Here is an 11,939-nt window from a genome sequence, read left to right as displayed (position 1 = left end):
TTCCTTCGGCTTCCATCATCCCTCCCTCACTCTGTTTTTGCCCTACTTCCAGCCATGGCTTTGCTCTCTTGCCGTATCCTTGACCACGCCTTCCATATGGAGCAAGAAGAATCGAACTCCCTTTTAAAAGACATAAAAAAAGGATAGTCCATTCTTCTCTCCCTAACTTCAGCTAATTGGCTTCTTGAGAGCTTTCGCAGACTATTGTATGGTTCCACCTTTGAGTTTTTCCTTCTAAAGGAAAGAGTTGATCAAAGCTTCATGAGGCTGGCCAAATTTCGTGCAAAGGAGAGTTGGTTTATTGAATATGCTGTATGGCCAATCACAGGAGGAAGAAGGAACATCCACATCCCGTTTGGCAACGAAAAAGCAGGCCAGCAAGACTTCAAGGAGATGATCGATAGCTGCATCCAACACTTCAAAAAATCCCCTGTTCTTCAGGTTAGTTCTTCTTCATCTCCTCCCTCAACTAAGCTTAGTCTAGCCAGTTGTACCAGCCCTGCTCCACCTCCCTGTGAGAACTCTGCCCTCCCATCCTTCCCTACTCCACATGTGAAGAAACAGAGCATCCCTGCTGTCTGGTTAAAGAAGAATGATGATGTCTTGCCTGAGAATTTTAGTAACCTCTGGATTATCTCAAGATTAATGGCATCAAATGGGTGGAAGGAGATTGCAGTAGAACTAAGCAAGTGTCTAGGCACCAATGTCATCATCAATCCTCTGTTTGCAGACAAAGCCCTCATCAAACTAAGCCAAGGAAACCTCAACGAAAAAGTGCCAATTAAGGGTAAATGGACTAAGTTCGGCCCTTTTCATCTTCATATGGAAAAATAGAATTCAAACAGTCATGGAAGGCCCTCAGTAATGCAAGGTTATGGGAGTTGGATAACAATCAAAAACCTTCCCTTAGATTATTGGTGTAGGAAAACTTTTGAGGCAATTGGGGCCTATTTTGGTGGATTAATTGCTATTGCTTCATAAACTCTTAATCTCATCAACTGTTTAGAAGCAAAAATTCAAGTCAGGAGGAATTTATGTGGATTTATGCCAGCCACCATTGAAGTTAAGGATGATATTCGTGGAAGTTTTTACTTACACTTTGGTGATATTGCTTATTGTCATCAGCCTTCAAAACTACCCACTAAAGTCTTGCTTAAAGACTTCTCCAATCCAATAGACCTAATTCGGGTACAAGATGCTCTAAAGGATGAAGATGCCTCATCCCAATTTGATGTAATTGATTTATCCAATTGGTCTTTCCTATTGTCAATTAAATCTAAGCCTAAGTTCTCACAAAGCCAAAGTGCAAAAGTAGAAAAGTTGAATGAAATCCAAAAGCCACAGACTTCAATCTTCAATCTGGGAGAAATAAGGGAAGTTGAAAAGCCATAGACCTCAATCATCAATCTGGGAGAAATAAGAGAAGTCGAAAAGCCATCTTACTTTTTTAACGAGTCTATGGTTAATTTCCTACTTTAAAGAGAAATTTCTTTAACTTTCAAATAGAAACAAGATAGTATTACCTATCGAGTTACCTAATTATCCATATAAATATTTATATATATTTCAAATGTTTAACCAAGTAATCTAAGTTATTAACCAATAAATCTCAAAATTTAAAAATTATTTAATTATATTATAATAGTAGTAGTAGAAGTAAAAATAAACTAAAGAAAAGCCAAACAGACCGGGGTAGGGGCAGTGACAAGGAATATATTCCTCGTCCCCGTTTCCAATTAGCTCACAGAGATTTTTTTTTCTCCACATTCCCTCACTTGTCCCTCGCCTAAATGAGGATTCTCCACCCCATTAGAGGTGGGTCCTCATGAGAAAAAAGAAAGCCCCTATTTATAAACCATCATGATTGTATATTTTGAAATAATTATACCTTAAGATGCGGTCATTGATGGGCAAAATTTTGTCCTTTAGGCGAATTTTTTTCACAGCATAATGTCGTCCATCTAATTTGTTCTTGCATAATACCACATGTCCAAAACCACCATGACCTATAACTCAGAATAGAGCCATTAAGAGAAAAATATCACACTGGACTGAAAGAGAGCACAAGAAAAAGGGAAGAGTGAATCACCACAGAAAAAAAGTTTCATCCACCAAAAATCAACAAAACCTCAAAACAGAGATCAAAAACTTTACTCTAGAATTATTGGGAATAGTAATTTCGGACTTATTCACAATAAGAAAATTAGGTTACTTAAATAGAAGGGATAAAAAAAACAAAACAAAACTTCTAGCAAATATTATACAACAAATAAAAGAAAATACTATTTAAAAATGGAAATAGTCAACATTCTCCTCATGTCGGCTTGAAGATATCGTCCATGACTAACTTGTTGATCAGTTTGTAAAACTGTAACTTTAGAAGTCTTTCAGTTAACACGTCAGTTATATGCTCTTTTTTATTTCCTTCTTTTCTTTAAAACTCTAAAAGGAGCAAAAAGAAGAGAAAAAAACATAACAAATATCACAGAACATAAAGGACAGATAAGAGAACACAAACCATGAAAACTATTCCAAATATCACAGAACATAAAAGGATATATAAAAGAACTTTTCTCCATTAATTAAATGGCTGTAGAAAATTGAAAAAACTGAAATGCCCTCTGGAGAAAGCTGATAAAGAGCAAATTTGGCATAGACTCAACAAAAGAGGTGGCTAACAAAAATAAAATCCTTTATCCCATAGGCTACATCAGCGTGGGACTTCTTTGGCAATTTGTACGGCTAGCAGTGTAGTAAGCTGTTGTTTATAGAAGCTTGGTTGGTGGAATTTTTTAAAGCGTGGAGTCTAAAAGACAAAGGGTATTGTGATTAAATGTGTCGAGGGTTATGTTGTGGCCAAGGAAAGAAATTCCAGAATCATGTCAGAAAGTACAATTCTTTTGATTTTTTTTTTTTTTAAAGAGACAATTTCATTGATGAATGAAATTACAAAAGAGGGGAAAGAAACCCAAAATCAAAGGTGTTACAAAAGACATCTCCAGTTAGTCAAAAGAGTATCGAAACTATAACAATTGAATTGCTTAGATAATTTACACCAAGAGATAATAATGCTAATCACATGATCAAAGAAGAGGTCGAAATGTTGGATTTGGTTGTTGAAGAGGCAATTGTTCTGTTCAAGCCAGACCAATCAGAGGAAAGCTCTAATAATATTTTTCCAAAGGAAACCTTTTCTCCCTTTGAAAGGATGATCATCAATAACAAGGGAGACGAATAGGTTGATGTCCGGAGGAAAGACCATATGCCAATTAAAAGCAAGAAGATCGTGGTTTTGAAAGGTCCTTGAGAAAGCACAAAACATAAATAAATGGCTTTGGGAATCATTGTCTTTTTTGCAAAGATAGCACCAGTTGGGAGACATCGTAAGAAGGGTTATGACGTTGATGCTTCTCAAGTGTGAGGACAGCCCTGTGTGAAAGCTCCCAGAGGTTCCATCCCTCATTCGCCATGATTCACAATTAAGTGACCATAGCATCTTTTGCAAGAGACAAAGCGTATAGATTCGGAAAAGATGTGTGCAACATGCTATTGTTAACCCATGCATCAATCCAGAATGAGATGGAGTTCCCACTGCCTAAAATGGCAGTAACATGTTGATCCACAAGAGGTTGGAGATAGTGCAATGCTTTCCAAGGACCTTTGGTAGTAGATATGGATCTATTACCAACTTTGTTACCACACAGGGAAGTTCCGAATTTAGCCATGTTCATTCTTCGCCATAAAGCAAATCTTTCCACCCTAAAACACCAAATCCATTTTGCTAGGAGCCCTTCATTTCTCAGCTTGAGGTTGGTGATCCCCAAGCCACCTATAGATTGTGGGGATGTAACTTTCTTCCAACCAACAAGATGTAAGTTCGATCCATCTTCCTTTTCTTTCCATAAAAAATCTCGAAATATTTTTCAATAATATTTGCCACTTTACAAATAGGTAATAAATGGAAAGGTTGCTCATTGAGGTTGGAATAAGAGTTAACCTCCCCCGGGAAATGTATGATGAAGACCATGCTTTAATTCTTTGCTCAATTTTCTCAATCACAGGGGCCCAAAAAGAGAGAGTTTTGGGCTTGCGCTTGCCATGTAGAGGCAGCCCGAGATAGGTGTTAGGCCATGATCCGACCTTGCAACCGTATAAACCCACAGTGTCCTGAAGCTGAGTGGGGCTAAGATTGATGCCAACAATTTCAGATTTTTGGTGATTGATGGATAGGCCAGAGCAGGGCTGGAAAGACTCTAGAAAGTATCAATAACATCAAAACAAATTATTGATCTATTCTGGGTTGTAGGTGGAGAATAAGATGGTGTCGTCTACAAATTGAAGATGGGAGATAGATAGCTCATTATTTCCGAGAGCAAAATCTTGAATCTTTCTATTCAATTCAGCTTCAGATGACAAACGACAAAGGGTATCAATAATGATATTAAAGAGGAAAGAAGATAGTGGATCCCCTTGCCTAATGCCCCTAGAAGCATGAATTTTTCCCCTAGGACGTCCGTTGGTAATGATGGAATAATTTGCGGATGAGATACAACCCAAAATCCATTTTCTCCAAAAGCATCCGAAACCTCTAGCTTGCAAATTGGTGTCAAGGAAGCCCCAATCGATCGTGTCAAAAGCCTTTTCAATATCTAATTTAATCACAATGCCCTCCTAACCTTTTCTGGTCCACTCATCAATAAGTTCGTTGGCAATAAGTGAGGCATCCAATATTTGACACCCCTCAACAAAGGCCGACTGGTGTTCTGAAATCAAGGTAGGGAGGACCTTCTTTAGTCTATCAGAGAGGACTCTAGCCAAAACCTCAAATACCGATAGTCAGACTAATAGGCCTAAAATCACCAACTTTTTTAGCATCAGCACGCTTGGAGACGAGGAAAATGTAAGTCCCGTTAAGATTGGCATTGACGATACCTTTCTTAAAAAAATCCTGAAACACCCCCAATATGTCGGGCTTAAGGATGTGCCAAGATTTTTTATAGAATTCTACAGTGTATCCATTGGGGTCCAGGGATTTATTAGTACCAAGAGCATAAACAGCCCCCCAAATTTCCTGTTCATTAAAGGGAGATTCAAGCTGTGAAGATTGTTCCATTGTGAGAGAAGGGTAGCTACAGGTAGCTAATACCATGAGGTTGTTCTTTTTGGTGTACAATCTGGAAAAGAAGTCCAGAAATTCCTCAACTATATCGATTTCAATATGAAGGCTCACACCGGCTGTGGAGATAATTTCAAGAATGGTGTTTTACCTTCTCTTTGTGGCCAAGAAACGGTGGAGAAAACAGGTGTTTTGGTCGCCTTCGATAAGCCAAATGGCTTTGCACTTTTGTCTCCAAAGAATCTCCTCCTTAGCCACCACCAAGAGAAGCTATGCTTTGAGACTATTCTTTTGTATTCTATGGATGGTGGGAATATCAGATGACTTCTCCATACCATCAAAAAAAGAAATTTCCGCTATAATCTAATTTTTTTGCATGTGAACACAACCAAAGGTTTCTTTGTTTCAAGCTTTGAGGATTTCTTTAAGGCCCTTCAATTAACAATAAAGCTATGTCCCGGTCCCCCAAGCAAAGGAGTGTTCTTCCACCAATAATCAACAAGGTCTCTGGAATCTTTGTGCAATAGCCACATATCTTCAAAGGGGAAAGGGGTGGGACCCCATTTGTCAACACCAAGGGATAGCAAGATAGGGTAGTGGTCGGATGTCGGTCTCTCCAATCTCTTGGATGTAGCATAGGCAAATTTCTGTTGGATGCTTTCAGTTATCAAAAAACGATCTATGAGTATGAAGACCGGGTAATGTCTAGTTCTTTTGATTATTTTTTGACCTTGCAAAGTTCACGGCCTTCCATTGGAGTAGCCTACACAAGATTTTTCATAATTACTCCACCTTCCTTATTAGTCTCATTTCATTTATTCAATGAAAAGTTTCATTTCTTGTTATGAAAATTAAATTAAAAAATAAAATGGGTATTTTTGTAACATTGTGTGTGTGTGGGTGGGTGGGGGAGTACATGGTTTGCCTCTTTTGAATGAATCTTCGCACGTCTCTTTCTTCTTTTTTTTAACTTTTTGGATAAGAAATGAATTTCATTGCCAAAATGGAATCACATAGAAGAGGAGACCCATCCAATGAGACTACAAAAGAATTCTCTAATTATGTAGTCTCTTGTCAAATTCATATATAGTATAGAGAGAGAGAGACATCAACATTATTACAAATTGAACATTAAACACATGCACGTAAAATGCCAGAACACATTACCAAGGGGCTTTAGCTCCTCAAAATCGTTAAGATACCGAGAACTCAGTTGAGAAGATGCTGAGCCACCAAAATCAGAAGGATTCCAAAACTGGGAGAAACTAGTAGCATTCTAGATAAGAAAAAAAAAATGTGAGTCGATTTACGAGAAAGAATAGAGTGGCAAACGTACGAAGGTAATTTAAATAGAAAGAATTTCAAAGTACCATCTGTTCCTGGAAAGCAGTCTTAAATTTTTTATGAAACGTGGAAGATGGTTTAGAAGCTAAATCCAGAGCCACTTTTGACAGGACCTGACAATCAAATAGATAAAGATGAGGATTGGGAAAGGACCTGGCTAAGGAATAATTATTGAACATACCCCCAAATTGTAAAGTTCAGATGCCAATTTTGGCAGAGCATCAGCCAATGGTCCTTTAGGAGCACATGCAAGATGGAGCAGATGAACCTAGTGATAAAAATAAATAAATAAAACCCGTTGCCAAATGGGATAAGATTTTTTTAAAAAAAGAAACTTATAGGGTATAGACAAAAAAAAAAAAAAAAAAAAAACAAAACAAAAAACCTTATAGGGTATAGACACAAAAAAAAAAAAAAAAAAAAAAAAATTATAGGTTATACAAACAAAACAAAATAGAATGTGACAAAAGAATTACCATCATTATATCCCTATCAATAGTCTGGGACTCTTGTTCATTATTCAAGGAAGCAAAAGACCACTCTGAAGGCTCACTTTCAGATCCATGATCATCACCTTCAGCAACATTGGATGTGAGAATAGAATCTTGTCCGGGTATAAGGACTTCATGCTGCAGGAACAAAAACTTCTTTGAAGTAGACAATATAGCATTTGCTCAACGACTGAGCAGTCAATGTACATAAAATAACTATCAACCATATATCAACAACCAAAAATGTGCAACAACCAAAAAGAGTGTGTATGAGAAGTCAATTATTTATCTATTATAAGGCTATTTTTTATTTTCATAACAGGGCTTCTATATCTTACTCGCATTCTCTTCCTTCATAAATGCCTAGGAAATTTACTTCTTTTATTGAAGCTTGTAGTCTCGAGGTGAGTGAAATTCCTCCCATCAATTCCCAAGGTATTCATTGTTGATGTTTGATTTCTCTATTACGTTTGCAGTTTGAGTTCAATTGTTCCTGCTTGATGCCTTGATGTTTTGTGGATCAGTTATGCTTTCCTCCTTGGTGTTTGTTCTTTTGGTTGGAGTGAAAATCATTTGAGTTTTTTTCCCCTTTTTTTCTTTGTCCAAGGCTTTTAGTTCTCAGGTGTTGTCTTTGGTTCGGTTTTTAGAGTGTGGTCTTCTGTGTTGACTTTGGTCCTTCATGCTTCCACTTTGCTTTTGTCCTTGGTGTTTGTTCTCTTTGCTAGAGGGCTTCTCTCTTCCGGAGGAGAAAAACGATAAAAGATGGTTCAAATTAAGATCCTATTAAAAGCACTAGTATTTCCGTTTTGCTCATTGTATAACACTCTTGTACTATGAGCCTTAGCTCTTCTCTATATATTAAAATAATGAACCGTTTCCTTTTCAAAAAAAAATTAAGAAAGGGCTCCTCTCTTCCAGAGCAGAAGAAAATCATGTAATTAGCAAACTAAATGTGAACAAGGCAATGCCCACTTTGTTCTACGATACCTAAAAACACTCAATAATGTTGCCCTCCGCCCCTTTCGAGATAATTATGCTCAGGTTGTCTACAATCAAGAGGTCTAAAAGGGGAGAGTGGATCATCTCGTCTGGTACATCTGGAGGCACAAATCTTACCCCTCGATTTACAATTAACTAGAATGGACAGCTTCCCTAACTTGATATAACTTCAAATCAAAGATCTCCACTTAACACCAAAATCCCTTTTAGCGAGGACCCTATCCAAAAATTCTCAATCCACATACTCGATTGTCTATGTTGGCACCCCTCAAAATACAAGTTTAACATAATCAAGTGTCGCGCGATAAAATCATCCTTGTAGAAATATGATTGGAATGACAATGGAACTGTATGCGTCTAAGACAAGTATAAAAATATAGATTATGGAAAATTAGCAGTGTCGCCACTCTATCATAAGTTTCATTTTTTGTATTATCATTGTAATTTTTTTGAATTGGTTGTATTCTTATTATAATTACAATACTTATGCATAAATGCCAATTTGGATTTTTTTCTGATTAACTTCTTGAGCTTTGAGTGGATTGACGTCTTCCCTCATTCATTTTATACCTCAGGAACAGATGAAATTGTTGCTTCTTATTTTTTTAAATTAAATATAATTGAAATATAAATAAATAAAAGCATAATCATAATAATAATATTGATAAATGCATATATTCAAGTGGTCATACACACCACATGCCACCTCACTTAAATGACAAACCCTCAAGATCACATTATAGCAATCTCAAATGGTCAGGAGTTCTCCTTTCCAAAATCTGTAGGCAGATCTATAATACAAAAATTGTCTACTTTTTCCGTCTAAGAAGCAAAAGCTTTCACCAACATAATGTCAGCTCAATCATCATTTTAATGAAAAGTTTTCGTATCCTTTTTGAAAAAAAAAAAAAAAAAAAAACCACGTAATGTCAAACATAATCTCAATATTAGTGAAGTGGTTAATCCAGCATAACAATGCCATTAACAAGTTGAAATATATAATAATTAATAAAGACAAAATAAAATTTTGTCAGACAATGGTAAAGTATACAATTTTAACATGCCATACAACCAACATCAAGTAATGGTAAACCACGTCCAACAATGCTTACCTGCTTCTCACGTTCAATACCATCTTCATCCCTCTGTACGATTAATGATCTTCTTGAATTAGAAGAACTTATGCTCCGACTGTCATCTTCAGTTTCTTCCTCGAGGGTACCTAGGTTAGACGATGGAAACAATAATTCACCTCGCTTTGAATTTTGCCGAGCCAATAAATTTTGAACTTTATCAAGCTTCTTTTCTTGAGCTGTTCCTAGTTTCAAGCTATCTGCTACAAGAGGTTGTCCTTGGGAGTTGAGTTTCTCGTCCATGTCATAGGTCCAGCTCCACAACTCCCCAGAACCACTGAAGAGGTCTATATAGCCATGAACATAAGGTCCTTTCTTCTCATTTGAAGTTATCTTGTCTGGAAGCAATAGAGAACTGCCAGCAGTATGAGAACAGCCAACCTTGCACAGTAAGTAGAAAATCACGATCAGCAGACATAAAAGAAATAAGAAAAAATTAAGTTAAAGAAAATGCACTTGAATTCTGATTGCAGAGGAAAATGCTTCTTGTTTTGTTAACGATTTAATGTGTCGATGGTCATGCACTGATCATGCATTGATAAGAAGAATATGCGGCAATGATATATGCGATGATCACATGATAATCTAAAGGTGTATGGAGAAGTAGAGTTGAGGGAAAATTTCACCAAGTCATTAAGTTTGGTCGCAAGGGGTAATCCTAGCTCGCCACGCATCGCACACCTCTCGATGGTTAGCCGCATGCTTATATCTCTATAACGCATGGTTGAGTTGAACATAAGATTATTCCTATCTCTAGAAACACTACTCACTTTACTTAGCGAGTTCCACTACTTACCTCTCAGGCAATTGGTTATAGCTACTTAGCTCCTAAACAAGCATTGCGATAGTCTCGCACTAAGCAAAGAGGATTAACTCACTATACTCGCGTAACACACACCTCTCGGTGGTTTGTTACATTTGCCATATCTCTATACCGCATGATTGAGTATGCGATAACTCTTGCAATCTACACTTAACTCATTGCGATGAAAGTAAAAGATGATAAAGTAGAAGAGGATGGAAATAGTGTTGAAGGAAATAGAGAGATACATTGATTACAAAATGTATTAATGTCTTAAGCCAAGATGTAATACAATATAGAAGTAAGAAGAGAGGTGGTGGGCTAGATGTAGGCAATCTCTTGCTTCCATCAGATGTATGTCAAGGCTATCAGTTGTCACAATCGCACTTTCGGAAGCTTCTCTTAGCGATTGTGCGGCACTTGTTTCCGCTCACGAACAAGTCAACCAATCTAAATACGGAACACCGATGGCACACCGAGTGCCTCTCGCAACCTCCACCCCCGTTTTAGGGAAATGGTTTTAGAAAACGGGTTTGGAGAAGAAGGTTTTCGTAAGCATTTTTTAGTATATGAGTAGAGAGAGAAAAAATGTAGTAGACTAGAAAGCAATGAGCAACAACAACGGCTTTAGAGCATACTACTCCTGGTATGAGGAAGTGATGGTTAGTCTTATCCCCATATAGTGCATTCTGAACAAAAAGCCAACTGACACTCTTGCATATGCAAAAGGGCGAGTGGTCACTTACAACAAAAATACAAGGAAAACTTAACTAATACAATACATGACATGAAAACATGATAAAAGGGGGTTGGATTGGGCATGCGGCCATGGGCAACAGGCCCTGGATAAGCATGACCGTGACATTATCCCCCCACTTAATTGGTTGACGTCCCTGTCAACCGACCCTGCTCGAACTCGATGATCGCTGGAGCTGCATTCTTCAAGACTTCTGCGCACTCCCAACTGATTTCTTCGTCGAGGAGGTCCTTCCACTTTACCAAGAACTCTGTCAGTTCTCGTCTTGGTCTTCCAATACAGCGAGTACGTCTATCCATAATTTGTGCGACTTCCTTTTCAGCTGAATTCTTCATCGTGACAGGTGGGCACATCAACATATTCCGTTGCTCGTCATCAGGATCGGGGTGATAGGGCTTCAGAATACTCACATGGATGACAGAATGGATCTTCATCCATGAGGGTAGTTGAACCCTATACGAGGTTTTCCCAACCTTCTCAATCACTTCCACTGGTCCTTCGTATTTTCGTACTAGACGTTGGTCTCTCTGGCCTCGGAAACGGAACTTATCTATTCGCAGCTTAATCAACACTTTGTCACCAGCTTGGAACTCGAGGGGCCTACGCTTCTTATTAGCCAACTTCATCCTCCTTGATGCTTTTTCTAGACAGGCGCGAGCTATCTTAGAGGTTTGACTCCACTCCTTGGTGAAGTTATGCGCCTGAGGGCTTTTGCCCCCATAGAAATGGTCCACCAAATGTGGCATGAGTGGCTGTCTACCGCATACTATCTCGAAGGGCGTCTTTCCAGTTATGGAGCTTTGCTGATTGTTAAAGCTGAACTGAGCAACATCTAACAACTGGACCCAGTTCTTCTGTCTAGCGTCGATAAAGTGAAGTAGATATTCCTCGAGCATGCTATTAAAGCATTCCGTCTGGCCGTCTGTCTGGGAATGGTAGCTAGAGGAAATGTTCAGCGTAGATCCCAATATCTTAAACAATTCTGTCCAAAAGGTCCCAATGAATCTCCCGTCCCGATCACTAACGATGCTCGCAGGGACACCTCATAATTTCATGATGTGTTTGAAGAACAATTGGGCAATCATCACAGTTGTACACATCTTCGGCGTTGGGATAAATGTTGTGTATTTTGAGAACCGATCGATGATAACAAGGATCAATTCAAACTCTCCAACCTTGGGCAAATGGGTGATGAAGTCGAGGGACACTCTCTCCCAGGGTCTAAAGGGCACAGGTAGGGGCTCCAACAGACCCGCTAATTTCGCCCTTTCGACTTGATCTTGTTGGCAGACAAGGC

At 38.3% G+C, this 11,939-nt stretch overlaps 1 protein-coding gene across 5 annotated transcripts in view; it reads right to left on the bottom strand.

Annotated features, from left to right (window-relative positions):
- Positions 1-11,939, bottom strand: part of LOC120075710 (eIF-2-alpha kinase GCN2) — an 89,111-nt gene that overhangs the window by 56,599 nt on the left and 20,573 nt on the right. For all 5 annotated transcript variants that reach the window (XR_005481388.1, XM_039029330.1, XM_039029329.1 and 2 more), the window contains 6 exons: positions 9,063-9,464; positions 6,937-7,089; positions 6,642-6,728; positions 6,487-6,573; positions 6,284-6,392; positions 1,889-2,006 (listed from right to left, as the gene is read on the bottom strand). Coding sequence is in view for 4 of the 5 variants with exons in the window: in XM_039029330.1 (XP_038885258.1) it covers positions 1,889-2,006; positions 6,284-6,392; positions 6,487-6,573; positions 6,642-6,728; positions 6,937-7,089; positions 9,063-9,464 (956 nt within the window). In the remaining variant the exon portion in view is untranslated. The remainder of the gene's footprint in view (positions 1-1,888; positions 2,007-6,283; positions 6,393-6,486; positions 6,574-6,641; positions 6,729-6,936; positions 7,090-9,062; positions 9,465-11,939) is intronic.

This window comes from Benincasa hispida, chromosome 4 (genome assembly GCF_009727055.1).
Source record: "Benincasa hispida cultivar B227 chromosome 4, ASM972705v1, whole genome shotgun sequence".
In the NCBI taxonomy this organism is placed as follows: Eukaryota; Viridiplantae; Streptophyta; class Magnoliopsida; order Cucurbitales; family Cucurbitaceae; genus Benincasa; species Benincasa hispida.
This window is presented reverse-complemented; position numbering and strand designations above follow the sequence as displayed.